General features: G+C 56.3%; 1 protein-coding gene across 1 annotated transcript in view; it reads left to right on the forward strand.

Annotated features, from left to right (window-relative positions):
- The window catches only part of TNR (tenascin R), a 63,864-nt gene that overhangs the window by 14,157 nt on the left and 24,432 nt on the right, over positions 1-25,275 (forward strand). The window contains exons 5-10 of the mRNA XM_054587553.1: positions 1,281-1,431; positions 6,371-6,640; positions 12,210-12,395; positions 23,117-23,206; positions 24,057-24,320; positions 24,863-25,132. Coding sequence (XP_054443528.1) covers positions 1,281-1,431; positions 6,371-6,640; positions 12,210-12,395; positions 23,117-23,206; positions 24,057-24,320; positions 24,863-25,132 — 1,231 coding nt within the window. The remainder of the gene's footprint in view (positions 1-1,280; positions 1,432-6,370; positions 6,641-12,209; positions 12,396-23,116; positions 23,207-24,056; positions 24,321-24,862; positions 25,133-25,275) is intronic.

Here is a 25,275-nt window from a genome sequence, read left to right on the forward strand (position 1 = left end):
CTGTGAACTTGAACTTAGACAGCTAGTCGGTGGCAGGCTTGCTCCAGGAACCTGGTGTCCACTTCCTAGTCCAAGGCTGTGTCCCCTATACCAGGATGTACCCCCTTCTCGTGTGCAATCATGCCATTGCAAGTTGAATACATCTAAACACCATTCTATACAAATATTCAAACCAATGTGTTAAAATGGCCAGTGAAGTGTGGCAGGCAAGTGGGTTTATGACAGTGCAGAGGAGACAATGCCAGCGTTGCCTGTTTTACATTCAACATGTGAAAACTGAGAAGGCCTGGCTAAGGCCTGCCAAGTTCAAATACACGGCTGCACGGAATAACTGTGTTCTGCAGGCCAAGGCCGCTGGGCGGCATTTTTCACGCTGATTTCTAAGAGTATGGCTGTGAAGTAGCATGAAAGAGGCCAAAAAATAGGGGAGAAGGGCAGCGTCACTAAAACAGCCCTCTTTACTTTACCATTTTCAGGGACACACCTAGAAAATGTATACTAGTTGACGGGTAGGTAGGTAGATAAAAACCTGGGACCCAACATCATCACAGGCGATCTTTCTTATATTCCCTTCTACCAGTTTGTCTTCTTCCTCTCACCTGTGTATTATTTTTAGTTCCATGCTGCCTTTTCCTCTTCTCTGTACCTGTAGTTGATTGAGTCACTGACTCCTAACTCATCTGGGAGAAGAGGAAACAAGACATTGACAAATTTATAACTAGAGTAACATCATGAGAAACTCCAGACATAAAATAATAGCTTTGGCTCATTTAAAAAAAAACCAAGAAACAAAACAGGAAATGTCTTAGTTTAGCAAGTGCTGTGTGTGTGTGCACAGAGCTGTTTACACACACACACACACACACACACACACACCCCTCCCCCCACCCCTCTATTCTAAATAGTCAAGGACAAGCTCCGCATTATAAATGCCCCCAAATCTGATGGATGTTAACTGTAACCATCAAACATGTCATCTTTGGCAAGACCAGCCTATATCACCTGATGACTGATTTTTATTAGCAAACTCAATAGACTCAGGAAGGGCCAAAGAAACGTTCTTGGAAATTGATTTTCTCCATCTACCAAATCCTCTGAGAGTGGTGGCCTTCTCACTGAGCCTGCTGGGAGCCATCCCTGTCCCCAGCCACTCGCTGTCATCATGGAGGGGAGAGGAGTAGTCCCGATTTTTAAATCACAGTTTGCAAGCATCGGAACACCTGTCTCTCCTAGTGATTTTCTTTTGCTTACTCTGCTTCTCTCTTCCCCCCACCCGCTAGAACAATGAGGGAGGGGTGATTGCCCAGCTCCCCAGCGACGTCACGTCCTTCAATCAGACAGGACTAAAGCCCGGGGAGGAATACATCGTCAACGTGGTGGCTCTGAAAGAACAAGCCCGCAGCGCCCCCACCTCGGCCAGCGTCTCCACTGGTGAGTGCCTCCAGCGCTTCTCCGGCAGCTGCCCACGGGGTCACTCAGGACGGAGGACTGCAGACTCGCCCGAGAGGTAGCAAGACACGGGGGTGCTAGGATTTCTCCCAGAGTTGAGAATAATTTTGGTACCTGGAGATGGAGATGCTCTACCAGATGCTAGGCTGAACATCTTCCTGCTTGCTTGTTCTTGCAAGCACAGAAATCTGGGAGAGTGTTCTGTGGGAGAGTATTCTTTGTTGCAATGTCCTTTGTGTTCCTGCCAGTCTTACTCATCAGGGGGTCTCATCCGTCAGTGCCTAGCATTGTGAGCTTTGGAATGTACTGTGATATTTGGAGAAAGTCATCCAACCCCTCCCAAACCTTAATTCACTTTACAGTGATGAACAATAATACCTCCTTCATGGAGCTGACATGAGGATTAAGTTAGAAAAAGCACAGAAAGTAATTAGCACTGTGTTGATGGGAGTGAGTGCACACATACACTCAGAGGACACAGCATAAGGTATAAATAGCATCTGGTATCATTTTGGGTCCTCATTTTATGGCTGGGAGAACTGAGATTCGAAGCTTAAGCAACTTTCCCTGTTCGTAAATGAGATCGGTGAGTACTGGTGCAGCTTTATTTTTCATAAACAGAAATTGACACTGAAGAAAGCTAGTCATGAGTCCAGGACAAAGGCCAAGTTGGCCAGAAAAGGGACCCACAGTGCTATGTAATGAGACAGGTTGGGTCAGTGACTCATACTTTACTCACTGGATCCAGTCTAAACAGCATCAGGCGCTGAGGCTTATGCTCAGTCTAGAAAACATTGGTTTAAAACTATTGTGGAATTGGATTAGGTTCCATTAGCGCCTGGGGCTCCGAGCAGTGCCTGGAGGCCAGGAGGAAGTGGTGACCAGGCCTCTAACCACCCCCCCCCCCCCCCGCCCCGGGGTGCTCATCCCCGCTTCCAACAAGGCAGCTTCTCTCTCACCTGCCTTACATTTTCTACAGGGCTCAAGAGTTTGCTTTAAGAAGGGTATGATCCCTCCCAAAAAAGAGGCTTTTAAACCCGTGTTCTAATCCAAGTATGTTTGAGAAGAAACCCCATAGCTACAAAAGCTGAACGTGCTTGGGGGGGCGTCTCCCAGGTGCCTGGGGGCCGGAGTTCCCCAGGTCATCTGGAGCCTGAAGAGCCGATCTTTCCTAACGAGCTGGCTTCTCCTCTCTGAGCCCCTGGGCACCCCATGACTGGGAAGTACGAAAGCGTTAGGAGAAAACGGAAGGCGGCAAGGAGTGGGCGGTCCCGCAGGGCGCAGAAGAGCATTACAGTTGCAGAACGTTTTCCTCCCAAACTATCGGCAGCACATACAGAGGATAGCCCGTCCTGGCCTCCGTCTTCTACTCAAACCACAGTTTTACAAAATTTGCAGGATTTGGAGGGTTTGGAAGTTTCTTAAGGTGAAATTGCAAAGTTCCAGATCTAGGAATTTGTGATCAAGCTAGGGAGGATTTTTTTTTTCCAGTTAAGAAAATAGTCCCAGTTGATACTTTGGCATCACGTACAGAGCCATGAAAAAAATGGGGAAAAGACTATTTATTCCAGTGTACTTTGTGAGTGGGACTTGTGTTTGTTTAGAACTTAGGGCCCAAGTTGCGAGCAAGCTGGCACCTCCCGACTGGTATGGGCTCGCTCAACTAAGTGGCCAAGGAAAAATGGAATCCAAGAGCGGCCGCAGAAGACACGGTTGGCACCCCAACCCCGCCTGCTCTGTTTAGAAAACGATTGTTTAATTGTTTCCTCCTGCTGAGGCCTGACCTGCACCAGCTGCCCCCTGCGAAGTGCAGCCTCCCCATCAGGTCCTCAGACTGGCTCCTTCAGGCAGGTCGTTCTGGGAATGCAAATTACAGGACCGCCTGCTGCCGGAGCACTGGCCACACAGTCACGCTCTAACGGGCAATCCGTTAAGACTGGGGTTTGGGGCTGCGAAGAGTTGAAGGGCTAAGCCTTGCAAGGTCGCTCAGTTTCGTGACAGCTCCCTCCCCCCACCCCAGCGTGCTGCCCCTGCCCCCGCCCCCGCCCCCGCCCCCTGGAACTTCCAGGCCAGGCTCCTGGGTACAGGGCGTCACCCAGTCCTTCAGCGCCCGTTTACTGAGTGCCTGCTCTTGTCAGGCATTACGCTTACACAGCAGCTAGGAGACCGGTTTCCCATGTCATGATTAAATTTAATGCAATTTAAAAAGGCCCAAGTTATCTAAAACCACTGAATACAGCATGCTGAAAACATCTGGATGTGTTCTGTTCAAGCACATGATTACCCCAAATAGGAAAAACAAAACTTCATTTTAACGCCAAGCCAGGTGGCACCAAAATGGTCTGGTTATTTTCATTTTGGCTGGTGCTAGACCCCAAATCCTAGGCTGCTTAATAGAGAACAGGCCTGGTCTAGACCCAGAAAGGAGGTGGGGTGACTTGGGAAGGGGCCAGCGGGGCAAAATGGAGAGGCTCAAGGTCGGGCTGAGACGGCTGAGAAAGACACTTCATTCTGGAGACAGAGCAGGAGGTGGTCCAGGGCGGATTGATGACAAAATCAGTCCTAGTCAAAACTCTTCCCTGGTAACAGGGAAGAAAACTTTTTCTTTTCTAGCTGAAGCAAAAGAGGGAATTTACTGGAAGGACAGCATCGCAGGGAACCCCGGGGCCAGAAATGCATCTGGGCTCCCGAAAGACTTGAACCAAAAAATGGAAAGTCAGGAATAGCATTACTCTCTATATCTAAAGGCTCCACAAAAATCACTCATTTCTGCTTCTCTCTCTCTAGTTGCTCCTAAAACTCTGTTCCCAGTTCCAGTGGGGGAGGGGACGGGAAGTCCCGCCCCAAGCGGGCCTCTGCGACAGCAGCTGGGTGCCCACAGTTCCCCTTGATTCGGACGCACCCTCCCAGAGGGAGCGCGGCCCCGCAGGTTGGGGGCTCAGTCCCATAGGACTGTCCTCCACTTCACATGCCAACGGCAAGCCCAGGTTGTCACCTGCGCTCCCGTGTGCACAGGTGGGAGGGTCCCGCCCCCACCTCTTTGGGGTCCATTACTTTGCTAGAGCAGCTCACAGGACTTGGGAAACCTGCTTGCTCACGAGATCACCAGTTTACTACAGAGGATATTATTAAAGAATACAGATCAGCCAGATGAAGAGACACAGAGGAGGAGGTCCCCGTCAAAGGGGCCTCTGTGCTTGTGGAGTCCGGGTGCGGCCGGCACAGGGGCGTGCGGAAGCTCTGTAAACCCGGCCCTTCGGGGCTTTGGTGAAGGCGCCACTCTACAGGCCTCATGCTCGATGGGCCAGAGGTCAAGGCTGGAGCTGAAGTTCAGCCCCCTCATCACATGGCTGGGACCCCTGGCCATCAGCTCCCACCCCCTTCCCTCCCTGTCCTCTTCTTGTCCCCACCCCACGCCACTCTTTCTCCCAACCAGATACTTTCCATTGATGTGTGAATACGGTAAAGAAGGGCCATGGCTACTCTCGTGGTCCAAGGCCAGCTCACCAGGAGCCAGAGTCCCTGGTTCTGACTCAGAAATCCTTGAAGAATATTAACACATTACGTACCGCTCATGGGTTTTCTCGTGTTTCGCGCACCATCTGTTAAGGACCGCTCACGAGTTTTCTCGTTTTTCACGAGCCATCTGTTATGGACTTCAGATGTCAACACACTGTCTTGTCCACATCGAATGAAGCGATCTCATTGGTGGAAACTGTGCAGGTCAAGCTACAAAAAACTATATAATGGCATGAACCCATAAAGCATTGCAGTTACATTGTATTTTGGTCATTCGACCCTCGCGTATGTCTTAGAGATTTCTATGCGGTACGCAATGTATTAATATGAATCAGCTCCAGTCAGGAAGGTAGAGTCACATAATAAATGTAAACATGGAAACTGGGCCCACTCTTTTAGAAGGCAGTGAGTAACTAAGTAATTCAGAGAGGGGCGTGCTGGCCACGCGGCACACCACGAGGGGTAGAGGAGACCATTTTCCATTCTCCTCACCAAGTCCTTTCTCTATTTCTTGTCTCCATTCTCTCACCTTGCCCCACCCCCAGCATCTAATGCTATATGAACAGGATCCCAAGTGGGTGCGAGAAGCACGAACGGTGGGCGCCCTAGGAAACCAGCCAGGTTTCCTGGGGTCACGCCATTCCACCATAATGTCCCCTCAGCTGTTTGGTGCCAGTGGCCGGGGCTCATGAGGGCCATAGGCTGAGTAACTGAGAGGGACTAGGTGTGACTGCAGTGCCCTTCTGGCTCGGGAATCTGCAAAAACAGGTGGGGGAAAATAGAGACTGCTCCAAAACTGAGCTCCTCTTTTTTAGAAGAGCAAGTTCCCCCAGAAGGCACAGTTCATGCCGCAAATGCAAATGTCTGTTGGGTGTTGGTAGTGTCCTGGCAGCTGGGTTGACTGAGTTGTTGGCACGGCTGAGCAGGGATATCTTTTGGACCCTCATGATGCCCTGTGGGGCAACTAAGCTAGAAGTCCCAGCATTCAGATAAGGCTGATAATTCAAAGGTCTTTGCTCAGAGCCAGGCGGTGGGGCTCAGCCCAGAAGCTCAGGTCTCAGTTCTCCATTCCTTTACCCGCGGACAGAAGCAACAGCTGGCCCCACTGAGCCAGTAAGTGACCCCCCCTCTGCCCACACTGGGAGCGCCAGGACTGAAAAACCACAGCCTGGTGACAGCAAGGTTCAGGAGACCTGAGTTCCGGGGCCAGTCACCCTGTGGCCAAACCGTGTCCTCCGAAAAGAGATCTCTTCTTGCTGTGCCTCCATGTCCCCATCTGTGAAATGGGATGCTAACGCCCGTCCACTCCCTGGCTGACCAGGCTACTGGAAGGTGGAGGGAGAGCGCGGTGCCAGATGCCCGTTGCTCCAACTCTGTTTTCTGTTTGGTCCTTCTCATCCAGTCATCGATGGGCCCACACAGATCCTGGTGCGAGACGTCTCCGATACCGTGGCCTTCGTGGAGTGGACCCCGCCTCGAGCCAAAGTTGATTTCATCCTCTTGAAGTACGGCTTGGTGGGCGGGGAAGGCGGGAAGACCACGTTCCGGCTGCAGCCCCCGCTGAGCCAGTACTCGGTCCAGGCCCTGCGGCCCGGCTCCCGCTACCAGGTGTGGGTCAGCGCCGTCCGCGGGACCAATGAGAGCGAGGCCACGACCACCCAGTTCACAACAGGTGAGGCTGTGGCACAGAGAAGGGCTTGAACAGGGAGGCCGGGGACGAGCCAGCTGGCGGCGGTGTCGTCAGGGCCTGGGGGCGCTCGGGCAGTGAGACACCGTGTGCCAGGGTGGCCACGCCGCCACAGATGCTGCAAAAAGCGAGGGGCTCTGGGGCCCCCGGTGACGCTGCCTCGCAGTGGAGGGACACGCCCAACGTCGGAGCCTGTGGTCCTGTCCACCTCTGTTACCAGCCAGGCCTGTGGCCCTATCCAAGTCCCGTCCCATGGTCTCAGAGTTCCCATTTGTAAAATGAAATCTTTGTCTTGAAGACATTTACACATCCACATTACGAGCCCAAATGGCAACTTGGGGAGAGTTCTGGGGAGAGGCGTCTCCATTGCTGTTTGCAGAAATTGTTGCAATAACTCTGTGAATCCATCGTGGCTGCCCTACCGTGATGGCACCGCCTGGGTTTGTGCGCGGCCCCACCTGGACCCCTGGCACTCAGGTTCTGGGACTTGTGTGGCCATTTGTGAGCACAGTCTCGAAGGTGGAGGGGACACCCGGCTCCGGCAGACAGCAGGCTGAATAAAGCCCATGCCAGTGTCACCTGACTGATTACGATGACCACCCCCCAACTCCCCGAGGCTGCCGGGACTCCAAGAGCTTCCCCAACGGCTGGGAAAGACCAGACCTCCTGGGCGCCTGCTCCCCGGTGCTCTGGGAGGCCATGGCCGACCGCCAGCAGGCAAACGGGACGGGCGCCATCCACAGGCGGCTTCCCGGCCCTCTGCTGGGTCCGCAGGGGCCGGCGAGCAGATTGTGTGTCTCTGTCTGACCCAGATTCTCAGTCTTGGCCCTTCTGGGGGCCACATACCAAGGAATGTGCCTGCCAACTCTGTTGTCCCAGGGATCCAAGGAAACTGCTGGCGTCTGTCAGATCTAAGGATCAGCATCTTCTGATGGGACAGCTCAAGGAGAGTCATTCAAGCATCCTGCCTGGGCCTGGGGTCTGCTGCTGAGGTGCTCCAGGAAGGCTCAATAAGCAGCACCCCTCTCCTCTGCCTGTGTTTCATAAGGCAGATGGAGGCCCAGAGACATTTCCCTGGGTGGCGTTTAGCTGAGCGTTAAAGCCCTGTGGGCCTGGGCGAGTCCCCCTTGCAGGGGAAGTCGGGGGCACTCAGGTTCAGACACACGGCACAGTGGGACAAGTGGAGGTCTGACTCCCGGGGGCGGTGGCCCCCACAAGAGTAGGGACCAGAGGGCTGCACCCAGGTCCTGCTGAAAAACCCCCCACGAAGTCCACCCTCTCCGGCGGAAGGAAGGCCGAGGCCTGGAGCCTTGCCACGGGGCTCCCCTGACACGGACGGGAACGTGGGGAGCAGGAATGAGCTTCCGTCTTAGCAGGAGCAAGTGTGGACGTGGACGAAGTGCGAAGGCAGCAGGGCCTGATCTTTTGGCGAGACCCCCTGCGGGTCCTGCTCAGGCCCCTGGCCTGGGCTCCACCCACACCCGGGGGCTGGTCAGATGGTCACTGAACGCGCCCTGGCCTCCCGCTGGCCTTTAAAATACAGAAACAGAATGCTGCGGTTGCCCTCCCTCCCACCCCTCCCCCCGTCCTGCGCGGGGAGGGGGGGGGGCCTGGGTGGGGAGCAACCGCAAGGTGTCCCTTCCCAGGGAATCCAAGGTCGGCCTGTCCTCCCCCTCCACACCCCTCACACCCCCACAGCCCCGCCTGCTCAGGTTGTGGGGTCTCCTGTGGGCCACAGGCCCTGCATTCTTTTAAAAATTTAAAATAGTTTTTGTTTGAAAAGTGGTTTCTTTGTGCTTTGCTCAGATAAGGAGTTCGACCAGGCACAAAAGGGGATGAAAAGCAAAAGCTCGATGTCTAGGTTGACAAGATGGAGGCAGGATTGGCTGGTGGCCCAGAAAAATTCCAATCAAGACAATCACACTCCGCCTCCCGGAAGCTCCCCTGGGTTTTGGTTCCTCCCCACCTGCAGCTGCCCCTCCCCCTGCCCCTCTCTGCTCCAGGTGGAGGGGGGTGTGAGGGCGGGGACACGTGAGCAGCTTCGCCCACCAGCCCTCCAGGGTGGAGTGGATACATTCAGGTTGCAGGATAGAGCGCCCTCCCTTGTGGGAGGGCCCTCCATCGTTTCAGAACTCCGCTTAAATCCCAGTTAGCCGAAGTGCTTTCCCAGGTGGTGCCTTCAGCGCCAGGAGCACACTAATTGCACAGGCAGTTAAAACAGAGACCCGTCTCCTGCAAGGTGAGCGGGGTATTTGCCTGGCTCTTGGAGCTGCTCAGAGAGGCAGAGAGCCCTGATGGAAACTCACCGGAGCCATTGGTGAGCGAGAGCCAAGAGCTGGGCCGCAGCAGCCCACCTGGGACCCGCCCTGCCCACCACAGCTCCGGTTTTAGTTTCCGGGAGTTCCTGGGCCCCTCTGTGTCCATGGGAGGCCTGGTCTCCGAGCACATCCCCTCCAGGGGCTGAATGCAGCCACTGGGGTGTCGGGCCAACCAGAGGCTACTGCCCTGCCCTGCATGTCCCAGACCAGGCCTCCCTCGAGTTGAATTGTGTCCCCTGTAAAGATGTGGAAGTTCTAACCCTCTGCACCTGTGTATGTGACCTTATTTGGATGATGAAATGAAGACGAAGTCATCAGGATGGGCCTTATTCCAGGATGACTGCGTCCTTAGAGAAGGGGGGACTCTGGGCCCAGAGGTGGAAGGCACCCAGGGAGAGCGCAATGTGGAGACAAGGCAGGGGCTGGGGTAATTCTCGACAAGCCAGCGAATGCCAACAGTGCCCACAAACCGCCAGGGAGCGGCTCAGCGCAGATTCGCCCACAGGCCCCACAAGGAAGCGGCCCTTCCAGCCCCCGATCTCGGGCTCCGAGCCCATGGGACCACCCATGCCTACTGTTTCAGCCACCCCGTCTCGGTAGGTTGTCATGGCAGCCCTCGGAAACTGACGCAAACACCCAGGTCGCAACAGCTGGGGCCACACGCCTGTCAGCAGTGAGCGCTCGCTGGGATGCGCTTACAGTTCAAACTCGAGGGCACCTGCCGCCGGGCCAGGACCCGCTGCACCGGTTCCTGGACGCCCCTCCCCCACGCACCCTTCAGAGCGACACCACCAACCTATTTAGCGAGGCTTCTCTAACGGCTTTCAGGGCACAGGCAAGACAGAACTGACAACATGCATTCAGTCACTTTGCATGTACTTATGGAACACCTGCTGGACACCAAGCGCTGTCCTGCATATGCACCGAGGCTCCAGAACAAACACGATAGACAAGACCCCTGTCCTTAGGAGTTACCTTATGGTGGGCGGAACTGGGCAAGGAGAAGGAGGGAGACACGCAGGGCCACACCGATCATGAATGGCATGCTGGGAAGTGAAATGGATGATGCAGAGAGGGGTTCGGAAACACCTCTCTGAGGCGGTGAAGTTTTAATCACAACACCTGTGTGGCCTAAGCCATATGAGGACCCAGGGAGAGCTTTCCAGGCAAAAGCAGCAGCCAGTGCAAAGGCCTTGAGAGAGGAATCAGCTCAGTGTGTTTCAGGGGAAGGAACGAAGGCAGTACAGGTGGAGCTCGGTGACCAACAGGTGGCACTACGACTTGATGCCTGAGGAGCAGGCCCCGAATAAACGTCTGCAGTAGGAAGCAAGGGGGAAGTGTTCAGCAGTAAAACTGCTGAATCTGCTTCATATTTTAGAGAGTTGATGTGGCTGTTACCAGAGTCCAGAGCCCCAAGTTCCTCCTCGGGGCCCCCACTGGACATCTGTCCTTGCCTTGGCCCTGGCTTGCTGACAGGTTACAGGGACCAGCCCAGCTCCCACCCACAGGGGGCCTTTCAGCTGCCCCTCCCAGGGGAACGAACCATTTCACTCCACCCAGTCCAAAGGCTCCCCCCCACCGCCAAGCCCCCAACAAGCCCCATCCCCGGCTTGACCTCTTCTGGCATCACAAACACTGGAAATGTCTGGTCCTGTCAAAGAAAATACTGCCCCCTATTCATAGGGTACAACCCTTACAGCAAAACAAAAACAAACAAAACAACCAGAAAACAAAAACCAGTATTTCTAAGGTCTGGGATTTTTGACGAGCCGGTAGAGGACTCAGCTGGACCCGTAACCCTAACTTACTCCCCCTCCAGTCCTTTTCAGCTGCACACCCCAAGCCCAGGGCAGCCCCTCCTCCCAGCCTGTCCGCGGGAGGGGGACCGAGGGGCACACAGTGTGGAGTGGCCCTCCCAGATGCCTCCCAGTCCGGGCCCCCTCTCCACCCAAATGCCAGAGGAGTAATAACCGTGCACGTCCCCACATGCTAGAGCCTCCCTGAGCAAGGAACCGTTTCTCTGGAAAAGGCTGCAGGCACATAAATCTGCCTAAAGATGCACCCAATTCACATCGCTAAACAGAACGCTCTTCACTCCGAAGCAGCTGCTCGCAGACTGAGTCACGCACCGACATCTTCCCCGAGAGCAGCTGGGGGACACTTGCCTGGCATTTGTGAATCAAAGCAGTCGATGCCAGGTTTCCTCAGAGCAAACGTTGGGCCACCCTGAAGTGAAATCCAAGTCTCAAAGACAAGTCCTGGTTAGAACTTGGTAGGTGGTGCTGTGTTCTTTCTGCCAAAGCCCGAGACGACCGTTCCTGGGAGGGACAGCCAGCTCCCTGGGTTGTGGGAGAGGCCGCAATGGTGGCAGTCTCCTTGTGACATTGGAAATATTGGTCCCCAGACAGCAAGCATGTTGTTGGAACCCAGAAAGCGCTTCGGGGGCAACAGGAAGTCCGCCCAGGGCTTGGGCACCTATTTTTACATCAGGCACCATGCCATGCACTTCCTTTGGATTGTCTAATCTGTACAACAACCTACAATGTCAGTACGATTGGCCCATTTTACGGACATGACCATCAAGGTCTGGTAAGAGGACAAAACTTGCCCACAGTCCCGTCACAGTAAGTGGCAGAGCTGGGGCTCAAACTGAGGCCTGACTCCAGAGCGCACACCCTTTCCACCACATCACGTGAAACAGAGCTTTTTCTTGTATTATTATCACTGCATTATGTATTTTTCCATACAAACAATTGTAAACCTACTTTTGCCAACCCTAGTATATAGCTTTTCTAACCTGCAAACCTTTCAGCAGCATCTGTGCAGGTAAACCAGGAGAAGATAGCCTCAAAACCACGCACACAACAGTCTGGTGCTTGATGGCCAGATTTGATGTTACTCTAGTCCATCTCAGTCACGTGGACGCCGTCTCTGATTGTCTCCTACCCGTGCTCCCCTTGCTTAGTTTGAAGCTTGTGATGCAAACTGGTTCAGTTTAAATTTCTAGACCACCACCGGAAATTCCAAATGGAAATGAGGGAAGAGGAAAATGGGTTGATGTCTAACTCCTGAGTAAAACTCTCCCAACTGCCTGTGGATCTGTCCCGGCCGGGCTGGCTGACGGCCCCCCCGCCCCCCGCCCCGGTCATGCACACGTGAGGCAGAGCGCCAGGAGGTGGGGGCGGTCACCGCAGAGTGTCATCCCACGTAACCTGGTGATGTCTGCCTCTTTTTAGAGATTGACGCCCCCAAGAACCTGCGGGTCGGCTCCCGCACAGCAACCAGCCTTGACCTCGAGTGGGACAACAGCGAAGCGGAGGTCCGGGAGTACAAGGTTGTGTACAGCACCCTGGCAGGCGAGCAGTACCACGAGCTGCTGGTCCCCGAGAGCGTCGGCCCCACCACCAGAGCCACCCTCACCGGTGAGTGAGCCCTGGCTCCCGAGGCCGCACCCCACATCCAACCGCAGCCCATGCCGCTGACCACCTCTCGAGTAACTATCGTGTCACATATGTCTGCTGCCCTCAGCCGTGCGCATGCCATCAGCTGGTCTAAGCTATTGTCGTGTCTTATCTTACATTTCTGATCACTCCATCCCATGTGCCTGCGGTTCAGGGACTTCTTCTGCTCTGGGGATAAGCCCCAGGCCTTAGCAGAGCCCGCACGGCCCTGCCTGGTCTTCCTGGCCTCTCCCTCCCTCCCTCCCGTGTCCCTGGCACTCCCTGGGCTCCAGGCCCGCAGGCGCGCCTCCCTCCTGCCACCGGGCTTCCCTGTGGCCTGCGCGGCCTCTCGGGCTCACCCCCTGCCCTCTCCGTCAGTTATGTCGGCTTCCCTCTGTTCTCAGCTCACTTGTCCCTTTGCAAGGAGGCCGCCTGGTTCCCAGGCGCGGTCGGGTCGCCTGTCCTGCAGCCTCAGCTCCCCGGTTACTGCTCTTCTCCCAGCACCCCTCGCTTTGTCATGGCACCCTTGCGGTGTGATGATCAATTGTCATTGTCCGCGCTCAACCTAAAGCGCTGTGGAAGGCGCATATTTGCTTTTGCTCATCATTGGCTCCCCAGTGTCCAGCACAGCGTCTAGCACTCACCAGGTTGTAGATAAGCAGTGGGCAGGCGGGTGGGTGGATGGATGGAACTGTAACTGTTCGTTGTGACTGGGGCATAGACGACAAGAGGCCAGTGGTAAGGTGATAGCCTTACCTGCAGAGTGGGAGTGGGGCCATTGAGGGGTTTTAAAGAAGGCGATGGAATGCCTAGCTTTGCACAGCTACAGTGTGGAAAGGATGAGGGGTCCAGTCCAGAGGTGGAGATAGGTCACGAGGCTGTGCTGGAGTCAACAGCACAGATGATGGTCCTGTGCAACTAAGAGATGGTCAAGGTCACCATGATGCCTGGCTGGGGGCATTCCCTGTCCCCATGGGGACAGGGGCCCAGCCAGTGCCCCTTGTGGGGCTTCAGACACACCCACCCACGACCTGCCTGGCGGACTTCCCTGAGGGGTAGATGACTGGCAACACGGGGCATGTTGGATGTGGAGACCATGGCTGCCACGCAGAGACTCTGTTTGGCTGTGTCCTGGCTTCCTACAGATGCATTTGCCATCTTAGCAGACAAGGGACACGCAGCAGAGAGTGAGTACAGCAAACAAGGGCAGACTAATCAAAGCCGTTCTCCTCCTGCACGGAGATCCCAGGCCGCCTCGCCAAATGAGGCCAGTTAAAGTAAATATAATAAATGTTTTTCTCCAGGCAGACGCGCTCCTGAAAACACAGCCAGGAGATGGGAAGATATGCTGACCAAGCAGGTTAATGGGGGTGAATTAGATGTAGCGGGAACAGACCAGCTGGCAGAAGGGCCTTTACAGAGAGCTGGAGACATTCACAAAAATTAAGATAAACCCAAAAACAGAAACTACACAGGAGGAAACCGACTCCAAGTGCAGCCCATCCCTGCCTAGAGCCTCAGGCTGATTTGGCAATTAGCGATTTCCAGGGATGATCTAGTTGTCTGGATGGCGGGCACACCACAAAGTCATGAGAGAGAGACAAGAACCCAGGCACATCCCCGTCATCGCTTCACCCTATGGGGGGCGGGGGCAGGGAGCTCTCTGCCTTCATCAGCCATCTACGTTCCTCCAGACACCTCCACAGAGGTCCAGCTCATTTTACCTCCACGACCGCAGGAGGCGAGTTAGCACCTTCATTTCATGCATGCGGAAACTGAGGCTCGGCATTGGGAAACATGCCCAAGTTCACAGACCAGCAAGGGGCACCGCTACAACTCAAAGGCAGTTCTGGATCCTTGTCTAAAGCCTCCCCTTCTATGGTGGCCCCTCCTAAAGAAGTCAAAACGTCAATGCTGCAGACGTGAAAGGAAAAGTGATTATCGAGGCGTGGGCTTGGGTAGGTCGATTTTTGTGATTAGAGTTGGGCTGATGAAATTAACCTACAAATATATATTACTCATAATTATTCCAGGGAGCTCACTGCTGGGGAGATTTATAAAGGCAAATGGCTTTATGTGACTTAAGAAGAGTTTATCGGCACAGAAGGAAATCAAGTATGTCTGTACTTGCTGAGATGCAAATTACAAGGACTGTTGGCTCTCCCGCCGCGGCTTCTGGGGAACAGAGGGGCGGGCCATGACGGAGGCAAGCCAAGTGAGGGAGCAGCTTGATCCCAGTCTAAATAGTTGCGTTTTTGCCCCCGTTCTCTGCCTTGGATGCTGAAAACAAGTTTATCAACCTCCAAGGCTCCTCGCTTTTCTTCTGTTCCAAACACGTTTATTTGCATTTATAAGAACCCGGTCAGGGTGGGAAGGGTGCTGCACACTCACCTGCAGCAATCCCTCTGGTCGCCACCTCCGCCCTCCCTGTCCCTTCGTCAGAAAGAACCGGGGCTCCCAGCAGAGGGTCCCCCTCTCTCGCCCCGGTTGGCACTGAACGCTTTTCTCTGGGGCGCATGTTGAGGGTCAGCACCTTGGACGCTGTGTCTCGGCTCAGCCACGTCCGGTGTGATCTGGGGCCACTAACTTCATCTCTCTAAGCCTGTTTCACCACCTGTAAAATGGGGAAGGTGCCACTTGCTTCCTAGCATCATGATGATGCTCTAATGAGATCGTGTCTTCATTGAGCTTAAGGGAGCACGTCTGACAGAGCAGATCACTCCCTATGAGGCTGGTGATGGTGATGGAGGAGGAGGGGGAGCCTGGGCACTGACGGATGGTTTAGGGTGACCTCCTTCAATCAGCATGGCCGAGTGGGAAACCTTGCTTCCTCCTCAACATGGAGAGTGGGGACCGGTATCTCTGGGAGATGTGAGAGCCCGCTCCTCCCAGCTCTACCCAGTCAGGGCCTGTGTCTACCAGAGCCCCGGGTGGGCTGTGAGCACATTCATGGGTAAGCAGCACCCACGTGGGTTTGAGACCAGCTTCAGAGACGGACTTCCCTGGGCAAATGCCTCAGGTTCCTGGCCTGAAGGCCGCCATGTTGACCTCATAGGGCTGTGGTGAGGACAGAATAAAGCCGTCTGTGTCTGTTTACAAGGACTCAGGACCAAAACTGGTACCTACTGAACATCCAATAGCTGCTTGACCTTCGGTGGCTTTTAGTCCCCACAAAGCTCAGACCCGGATCCGCAGCAACCTGGCCTTTCCCTGGTACAAGCGTATACCCCTTAATTCTCACTGCTGACTCTAAACCCTGAGAGTCCTCTGGCGTCTTCTGGTCTCTCCCCTGCAGAAGCCCCGCCTCTGCAGCCAGCACTCACCCCTCACTGCGGAACCGAAGCCCTTCCCGGCCCTCGGGGCCGCCGAGTCACGCCCAGGGCTCACAGCAGCACCCCCACCCGGCCTCCCCTCGCTGGCCTCGGCCTTTGCCACACACAGGCCAGCTGGGGCGCCACACACCAAACACGCCTTCTCCACGTTTCTCTCGAGCCAATGCCCAGCGAATTCCCTCCGGAGTACGAGTTTGTTTTGAAGAACAGGCTCCACATCGGCGATGATATTTTTTCCTTCACTCTGGTAGCTTGTGTGTCCTCAATAATAAGTCTCTTTTTAGGCTCATCCTCTCAGCCCCCCGTTTTCTGGGTAGCAATGTAAAACGATAAACAATAGAGAAAACATCTACTGGTGGGAGCGAGGAGGAAGGAGGTTCTCATCCTTGAATGGAACTTGGTCAAGAAGCCCTGCTGGGCAGGTGCAAAGGGCTGGCCCTGCTCTGGCCTCGGTCTGCGGTGCAGCTCCGCCCACCCGACGTGAAGAGGCCTGCGGCTGCCTGTTTCACCAAGAAGGGAAGGGGTCTGTCCGGCTGTCGGCATACCGTCGCCTGGGCCTCCTCAGGACCAGGAGCCCGCACATGAGGCGGCGCAGCCAGGAGACAGGCAGGAGGGCTGGCCCGGCGGCCAGTGCGCCCGGGCTCGAACCCGGCACCCAGGGCCCATCGTCACACCCCTCACCCAGCCCGTGGGGCGCCTGCCTGTGCGCCTGCGGACGTCCCTCCCCAGCCAGCTGCCCCTCTCAGCGTGTGATCGCCTCGGCCTCATCAGCAGGACGCTGACCGGAAACCCCGACCTCCCAGTTCAGCACGGGATTGCAGGGGAACCAAGGCCTGGCGCCAGGCCCACGCCACCCGGCTCTGGAGCCCAGCCAGGCCACAGGAGCGCCACCTCCGAACCGTCCCTCCGCTCGCTGGAACGAAGGCCTCTACCAAACCCTTGTTCTCCTGTGGTCTGATGGGCAGAAGGTGGGCTCCCCGAGGGGCAAAGGCAGGAGGCCTGCCTGTCCGCAGGAGGAGAAATCCGAGGCTCCTGGAGGAGTCCAGCTGGCAGACCAGGGCTGAGCAAGGCACTGGCTGTGCCTCCCCGCTGATGTGCCCAGGCAGGGACACCGGCGCCCGGGGACCCCCAGGCCTCAGGCCCTCCCTGCAGGCCCTCCTGAGGACGAGGACGAGGGCCCGGCGGGCGCTGCTCAGCCTCCTGTGGGCAAAGTCACAGTGCCCCCAAGTGGTCACTGCAGTGAGGCGCCCTCCGAACACAGCCCCACCCTCCAGGGGCCGGCAGGTGGGGGGAGGGGGCTTCCACACCCCTCTTCCTCGCAGGGCTGGCACATAAGGTGTCCCCTCGTTCACTGTAAAGGGCGAGGAACCCGGGAAGAGCTGGGTGGGAACCGCCAGAGACAGGGTGTCCCTGAAGAACAGGGTGAAGAGCCGCTGCCTCAAGACCATTCCTTGGGATTAGTAGTTTTCAAATTTAGGTTGGCGGGGCCAGTCCCTTCCGTCAAGTCAGCAGGGGGCTGGCTGCTTCTCTCGGTGCCCGAAGGTCACCGGAGCTTAGAAGGCAGGGAGATGTCCCACAAGGCCTGCCTCGTGCAGGTCGCCCTGGAGAGGTGTCTGCCGTCACCCCCGGAGATAATAAGGCCCTCCTCTGAAGGGAAAAGGGGATTGTTGCCTCTCCGGGGTGATGCCAGGGGATTTCTGTCTCCACATACGTCCCCATCTACGTGCCTCTGGAAATTCCCAAATTCTGCTGCTGGAAGTTTCCCTGTGAGGGGCCCTGGTTGTCACGAATTATTTTATCAGATCTGGCTTCGCGTGTGTTACTCCCTCCAATGAAACGAGCCCCGACACTTCCAGCCCAGGTCTGACACCCTTTCTTGGGAGTCTTCCCTACGCTCCCCTGACCCCAGGCTTCTCTGCACTGTATATGTACATTTTTTCTCTGTGCTACATACTGAACTAAAAAAATATTTTTTTTTAAAAAAAAAGTCAAACCCTTTGATCCGAAGACCAGAGAGAGTCTAGTGAGGAGAACAACGTGAAAACTAACAATGATATAATAACACAATGTCTCTGCAAACTCAAAGAGTGACTGCAAAGTCCTTGAGGGACAGGATTCTTCTTGCCTTTGAAGGCAGGTGACCTCCAAATGCACTGGGACCCACCGGATCCCCAACCTCAGTTTGGCAGGCTGGTAGGTCACAGGGCTCGGGAGAAGAGCCAGGGGTTAGAGATGGAAGGGGTCCACCTTCCTGCGTGTCCACCCGAACCCGTCCAAGCCTGCAGCCCCCAGGTGTCTCCCTCCTGCTTCCGCTGGCAGGGGACAGCACTGTCCGCTCCTCGGGCCTCCTGCTCCCCACCACGCCCCTGCCAGCAGGGGGAGCCAGCGGTCCCGCCTCTATGGCCCCTGGCCCTTGCACCGCAGCTGAGAACCTGGCTAGTCCCTGCCGCTCTCCAGCCCCACCAGTCTCCTCCTGCTCTCCGCGCCCCAGCCCGGCCAGCAGAGCACTCCGTGCCCGCCCTCCCCTTCCTTTCCTCATCTGGCCCCTTCTTTGGAAAGCCTCCTCTGGGCCCTTCCGCCCATGCTGACCACACCCTGACTCCTGAAATGGTTTTCTCAGGGCCCCCTGGCGTAGCGCCAGATCAATCCCCAGGTCCAGCCTGCTTTCTCGGCTCCCCCCTTCTAGCCGGGGAGAATTTTAGGGACGGGGCACCCTGCCGTGACGCGTCAGAAAGAATGAAGGACGTGGGTTCCAAACCCCGTTTTATTGCATATGAGCATCGAGACCGTGGTCAAGGAAGGGACCTCTCTGAGCCTCTGCTTGCCCATCAGCAGTGCCCCCCCCCCAAGGGCATGAAAGGAGACAGTACGTGGGACTCTAAGGAGCTGCAGGTGGTAATAGTGTTCTTGACCATGAGACACTCAAAAACTCTCCAATTCTTACCCTCTTTCCTTCCCTCCCTTCTTCACTATTTTCCCCCTTTTTTTAATCCTCATCCAAGGATATGTCCATTAATTCCAGAAAGAAAAGAAGGCAGGGAGAGGCAGGGAAGAAAGAGAGAGAGAAACATTGATCGGTTTCCTCTCTAATGCACCCCGATGGCACCGAGCGCATAACCCAGGCATGTGCCTGACCCGGAACCAGACCCACAACATTTTGGTTTATGGGACGACGCCCAACCCACTGAGCCACCCCAACCAGGGCTCTTCGTTATTTTTCCAGACTACTTGTGGCCAGTAGCTCAGAGCTTGGCATAGAATAGGTGCTCAAGAAATAATCGATTTTCTCCTTCAGGACAGATTTTTGGAATCTCATTAAGGGCAAAGGTGCTGTCCATTCAGCTCCCCCAGGTCCCCAGTTCTCAGCCTTGTGCCGGGCACAAAGGAGCCTCTCAGGAATGTCTGGTGAGGGAATGCAGCGTGTGCCGTGGGAGTTCAGGGAAGAGTGGGGATGTCCGGCGAGAGAGGAGAACAGGGCCGGTCTCCAGGCTGAGCAAAGGAGGTGGGATAAGAGATGGAAACTGGTGGTTTCCCAGGGGGTGCACTTTCTGAACTACTGTCCTGGAAGAGAGCAGAACCCTTTCCGCGCTCCCACGTGCAGAGCTGGATGGAGAGACGGAGGGAGTGCTGATAGAGAGCAACGAGATGCTGGAGGCGTGAGAGAGCCCTCCGCACACGCCGATACAAAAGTGCACCGGCATTTGCCTCAGATGCACGTTTTCTTCGCCGGTGGAGCTGCATTTCACCTGCTGGCAAAGAGCAACAACCGCTTGTAGTGCGGGAAGAAAGCTGCCGAAAATCAAAGAAAAGCAGCAGGCAGAAACCTAGAAAGTGAGTCCCACTTCCCTGCTCCCCAGACAGAGGGCCTGGGAAGGGATACTTGAAATTCCGTGCCACGGTTTTCTGGAAGAAGATGACTCCGTTGTAAATTATTGAACATTTCATTTAAGCTTCATAAATAAGAAACTCGGATGAAAACAGTACCTGTTAGATCCGCTTGGCAACATATAATTTCTGTCTTACTCCCTCGATCTGTCACCCTTCATCTACATCGGAGAATTTCTACATCATTATAGGCAATTGAAGGTCTCAATCAGTTGCCTGGGAAAAGTAGTTTATGTCCCAAAGGTAATCTAATGTCTCCAGCCAAGGCTGTCCCTGGGACTCGCGACAGAGATAAATGTGTGCTTCGAGCAGATCTGGGGCACTGCGGTCGGCCCATCAATCTCACAACAGGTGTCGGCCCTGCTGGGGGCCAGCTCCTCTCTGACACCGGGCCCCCGGAATCACTGGTCTCGTCAGAACCATCAGGCTAAGCCTCCGGAAGCCAACAACAGGTGTGCTGAGGACCAAGCTGTACCTGCCTGGGGAACACGCAGGAAAAAAGGACTCCAAAGTTTTGGAACGGTTCCTTGAGCAAGGTAGCAAGAATAGAGGCTACTGCCAGGATGAGCCAGGCGCTGAGCTTTACACGCAGCGGCTCATCTCACCCTCACAGCGACCCTCTGAGATGGATACTAACGTCCACCCCCTTCTGCAGACGCCGGCCGATCGAAGTTACACGGGGGGAACGTGGCCGAGCCTGAACACCAGTGGGCGTGAGGCAGGTGTCAAACTCTGCCCGACCTCAAAGTTCACCTCTGCTATTGTTGACTCTTCTGGGAAGGAGCTGAGGGCTAGGAAGTGGGTGGGGCTGGCGTGAGAAATGGAAGAGGCTGGTCCTAACGCTCTCCTGGGGGAAGCCTGGTCAGGAAGGCCCGGGAGCATGGGCGTTGCTGCGGAGTCCACGCTAACCCACACGGGCACGGGGAGGCCCCAGAGCACTCGTTAAACCGGCCAGTTGTGAAAGGAACCATGCCCCGTGCCCTTCCTCTCAAAATCATTCCTGACACCTCCGGGACCCTGAGGGAGTCCCTGCTGCTCCAGGGAGGGGTGGGACACTTCGGTCCCCCTAAAAGCCTGAACCCCGAGACCAGACGCCTGAGGGTCATCTCCAGTGGGTCGCAGAGTTGCTCTTTGCCTTAGCTTTTCTTTTAATAAAAGGGTATACTGGTTTGAATAGGGTCCCCCCCAAATTCAGGTCCCCTGAAACCTGTGAATGTGACCTTATTTGAAAATAAGGTCTTTGTAGATGAAGTCAAGATAAGATAGGGTCATAATGGATTAGGGTGGACTCTAAATCCAGTGTGACCGGTGTCTTCATGAGAAGCGGAGAACAGAGACACACAGGGACCAGCCATGTGTTATGGACTAAATGTTTTTGTCCCCAAAACTCAAGACGTTAGAGCCCTCCTGTGTTTGATGGACGGACCCTTCGGGGAGGATTAGGTCACGAGGGTAGGGTCCTCGTGAGTGGGGTTAGTGCCCAGAGGAAAGAAGCCATACAGAGCTCCCTCGCTCCTGCCATGGGAGGACAGAGCGAGTGGGGAGACTGCCGTCTGTGCCCTAGAAACTGGGGTCTCCCCAGACCAAACCTGCTGGGGCCTTGATCTTGGACTCCTCCGTCGCCAGAACTGTGAGAAGTAGATACGCGTGGTCTAAGCCCTCCAGCCGACGGGAGCGTGTCGCAGCTCAAGCTGACCCCGGGGCAGGGGCTGGGGTGACGCCGCTGTGAGCGGAGGAGTCCCAGGGGTGGCCGGCCACCGCCAGAGCTAGGGAGACGCAGGAAGGGGTCCCCCCTTAGAGCCTTTGGAAGGAGCGTGGCCCTGCAAGCACCTTGAACTTGGCCCTCCAGACTCCAGCACTGAGAGAACGCAGTTCCACTGCTTTAAGCCACCCGGTTTATGGCCGTTTGTCACGGAAGCGCCAGGACACGAGCACAGGTGGGAAAAGGCCTTTCATCCCCCCATTCTCACCAGGTGGTGGTGAGGGCCAAGCCCACGCAGGTGCTCTGAAAGGAGCAGATGGTCTGGTAGTGCAGACGAGTGTGGTCATCAGCCATGGCTCCGGTGGCCCACACGGGGCTCCACAGAGTTCGCCACATGGACTCGGACTGGCCACAGGGGCCCCGTGGCTGCTGACAGGTTCTCGGTGCATTTCTCTGCAATCCCAGTCCTAATCAATGAGGGCGAGTTTGATGCTGGTCCGATGCTAGCGTAATGGTCCCCAAAGATGCCCATGTTTTAATTCCTGGCCCCTGTGACTATGTCATCTTACGTGACAGAAAAGACTGCAGATGTGCCTAGGTTAAGGCTCAGCAGAGGAGGAGAGCACGCTGGACTGTGCAGGTGGGCCCAGTGGCACCACAGGGGTCTTTGAAAGGGGTCCAGAGAGACCGGAGTCAGAGGGGAAGACGTGACAGTGGACAGAGAGGCCAAGAGGAAAGCAGTGGCAGGTGCCCTGCTGCCGGCTTGGGAGATGGCGGCGGGGGCCGGGAGCCAACGGGCGCAGGCAGCCTCTAGAAGCTGGAAACGGCAAAGAAATGGCTTCTCTCGAGCTTCCAGGCGGAATGAAGACCTGCTGAGCCATTTTAGACGTCAGACCCCAAGACCTGTAGAATAACAGACTTCGTGTTCTGAGCCCCCGGTTGTTGTAATTCATTAGAGCAGCAGTGGAAAGTTAATATACCAGCCAAACCAGTTAGTCTGAAAATCAGAGTGGGAGAGAACAGAGGGACTCAGCAGATGGCTCCAGGTGCCCTGGGAGGCTCCCTGCTGATCCTTTGTACTGAGCCCTCAGAGGCTCTCCCTAGAGAGACTGACACCCTTCGGTCGGACAGTTTGTGCATTTTCCTCCATCTTCCCAGGGGCCACCCTAACACTGGACCCATATTCTGGGGCCTGAATGTCAGCCCTGGTAAGTCCACAGCAAAGGGGATTCTGCATCCCCTACATTAAAGACCTGACAGCCCCGTGCTCAGAGAGAAAGAGCACCCAGTGTCCCTCTCTAGGGGAGACCCAGAAGTCCCCCTGCGGCCTCCGTCCCTGTCTACCAAACGTGCAGCTTGGTCCTCATGTACAGCATCCAAGAAATACTTCAGAGGCCTCTGTCCGCACAGTCCCTGTAGATGACACACATGCCCCGATTCACAGTTGAAGCCAGACATCCCTTGACCAGGTGGAGCCAATCTGAGACTAAGCACCACAGAGACACCGTGCACAAGACTCCTGAGGGTCACAGACAAGGGGAGCCTCCCGCCTCCCCCGGGAGACCAACAGCACGAAGGAAGCTCTGCACTGCCCAGCCCGTCCCGGGGATGAGGCATGCCCCTCCTCAGTGCAGAACCGGGGTTCCCTGGTCAGTACAGTCGGCGGGGCTCAGGAAGGACTAAACACAAGGTCTGAACAGGAGCCTAAGGTCATTCGCTTCCCCCTCTCTGCCTTCCCATCTCAACACACACACGGTGACGCTCATCTCCGCCCCTACCGACAGGTCTGGTGCCGGGCACTGAGTACGGAGTTGGAATATCTGCGCTCATGAACTCGCAGCAAAGCATACCGGCCACCATGAACGCCAGGACCGGTGAGTAGGAGAACTGGGGCGGGAGACCCTGTGATCCCGAGGAGCCATGGAGGCCTGTCCCGGCCAGCGGTCAGAAGGCAGTGTTCCCCAGGGAGCAGGCCCGGGGCCACGGCGCTCAGCCTGGGAACGGCACCCGCCTGCAGCCCTTTGACTCCCTGTGCCTAACCCCCGCCATCGGACATCCGGGATGGAGTCCCACCCTCCTCCCCGTAGAGCTGTGCATGGCCATCCGTGATTTAGGGGGTGGTCCAGAGGTGGAAAGTCCCAAATACGTGGGCACTAGCGCGGGCTATCTTCCTCCTAGACCACCCTACAGCAGGCGGCGTGGGCTGTGCCTCACTGTATACCGTGGGGCCCTCCGACAGGCCAGGGGGGTGAAGGTCTAGGCATGGAAACAACCCATGAAACCTAAGGGCAATGGAAACGCCCACTTGCGACCTTTACTACTGTGGATCTGGCAGTTGAAGTTCTAAGTCCCAGGTAAATTTCAGAGTCTCGCGAGTGCCTTAGGTACAAGCCCTGGGTTACCCCTCAGGAACAGAGGTGGCTGCTGTTGCCAGGAATGGCACAGCCCTCCCTGTGGCTCCTGTCGCCTGACTGGCTTCCTGCAGAAGGCTGGGAGGCAATGAATTTGGGGCGCTGGGAAATCGGCAGCCAGCTATTCGCGCCTTTCTGCAGATCGGGCATCTGCCGGCCCAGCTCCAGACTGCCTTTCAAAGGGAAGGTGCTTAAAGGAGTGTGAGCAAAGTGTCGGCCGTGACGAGCTGGTCCCCACGGTCAGCAGGCCGGCCGAGAGCCGAAAACTCCACAGTGGGGTGTAAAGGGGGCTCCTCCGTGTGTTTATCTGCAGAGCTGGACAGCCCTCGAGACCTCATGGTGACAGCCTCCTCGGAGAACTCCATCTCCCTCGTCTGGACCAAGGCCAGCGGCCCCATTGACCACTACCGAATCACCTTTACCCCGTCCTCGGGGATCGCCTCAGAAGTCACCGTGCCCAAGGACAGGAGCGCGTACACTCTGACCGATCTCGAGCCCGGGGCGGAGTACATGATTTCGATCACCGCGGAGAGGGGCCGGCAGCAGAGCTTGGAGTCCACTGTGGACGCCTTCACAGGTACCTGGGCGGCAGCATCCCAGCCAGATTCAGGGGCCCACAGATCTCAGTGTGAGCAGGTCACCCAGGCAACCTGCTCTCCCAGTGCCCCGTGTTGCTTAGAGAAAGGAGGGGTGTAGGGAGAGGAAGAACAGATACAGGAGAAGCTAATAAATCATCCAGAGGAACCGGCTGGGAGTCAAGGGGAGGCATGAACACAGCTCCCCACAGGCCTGACAATGCGCGTCTGGTTTCGTATCGCCCAGACAGAGCGGCCGGTTCTGTCCATCTCTCCCCACCTGCGCTGAATCAGCGGGTGCCCCAAGACGCATGGGACCGCGTTAAACCCCTCCCAGGACAGGGGCTTTAAGTCCTGGGTGGGCACGGCGAGTAACTCACAGCGGAGGGTTCTCATTTCTCAGCGTGGGGCTTGGAGAAAGCAGCTGGACGGACTGGGGCGCGAGGAGGCGGACCCCCGGCGCAGCGGGGGAGGGTGCGGCCCTCCCTCAGCCAGGGGCCCCACCCCCACACCGGCCTCAGGACCTGTCTCCTCTGCCTCGCAGGCTTCCGGCCCATCTCCCATTTGCACTTTTCTCACGTGACCTCCTCCAGCGTGAACATCACCTGGAGTGACCCGTCCCCCCCGGCAGACAGGCTCATCCTGAACTACAGCCCCCGGGATGAAGAGGACGAGATGACAGAGGTCTCTCTGGATGCCACCAAGAGGCACGCTGTCCTGATGGGCCTGCAGCCGGCCACCGAGTACATCGTGAACCTGGTGGCGGTCCACGGCACCGTGACCTCGGAGCCCATCGTGGGCTCCATCACCACAGGTGAGGCTGGGGGGCTGGACGGAAGGTGGCGGACGGGCCCCCAGGTGGCCTTTGACGAGTCGACGGAAGGCGCACGGCGAAACGCCCGAGGAGTAGGAGCCTGCCTCGCTCGGCTGAAGGGCCTGTGAGCTGCCGTGGGGCAG

This window comes from Pteronotus mesoamericanus, unplaced genomic scaffold (genome assembly GCF_021234165.1).
Source record: "Pteronotus mesoamericanus isolate MK-2021 breed Mesoamerican mustached bat unplaced genomic scaffold, CSHL_Meso_final scaffold_1186, whole genome shotgun sequence".
Classification (NCBI taxonomy): domain Eukaryota; kingdom Metazoa; phylum Chordata; class Mammalia; order Chiroptera; family Mormoopidae; genus Pteronotus; species Pteronotus mesoamericanus.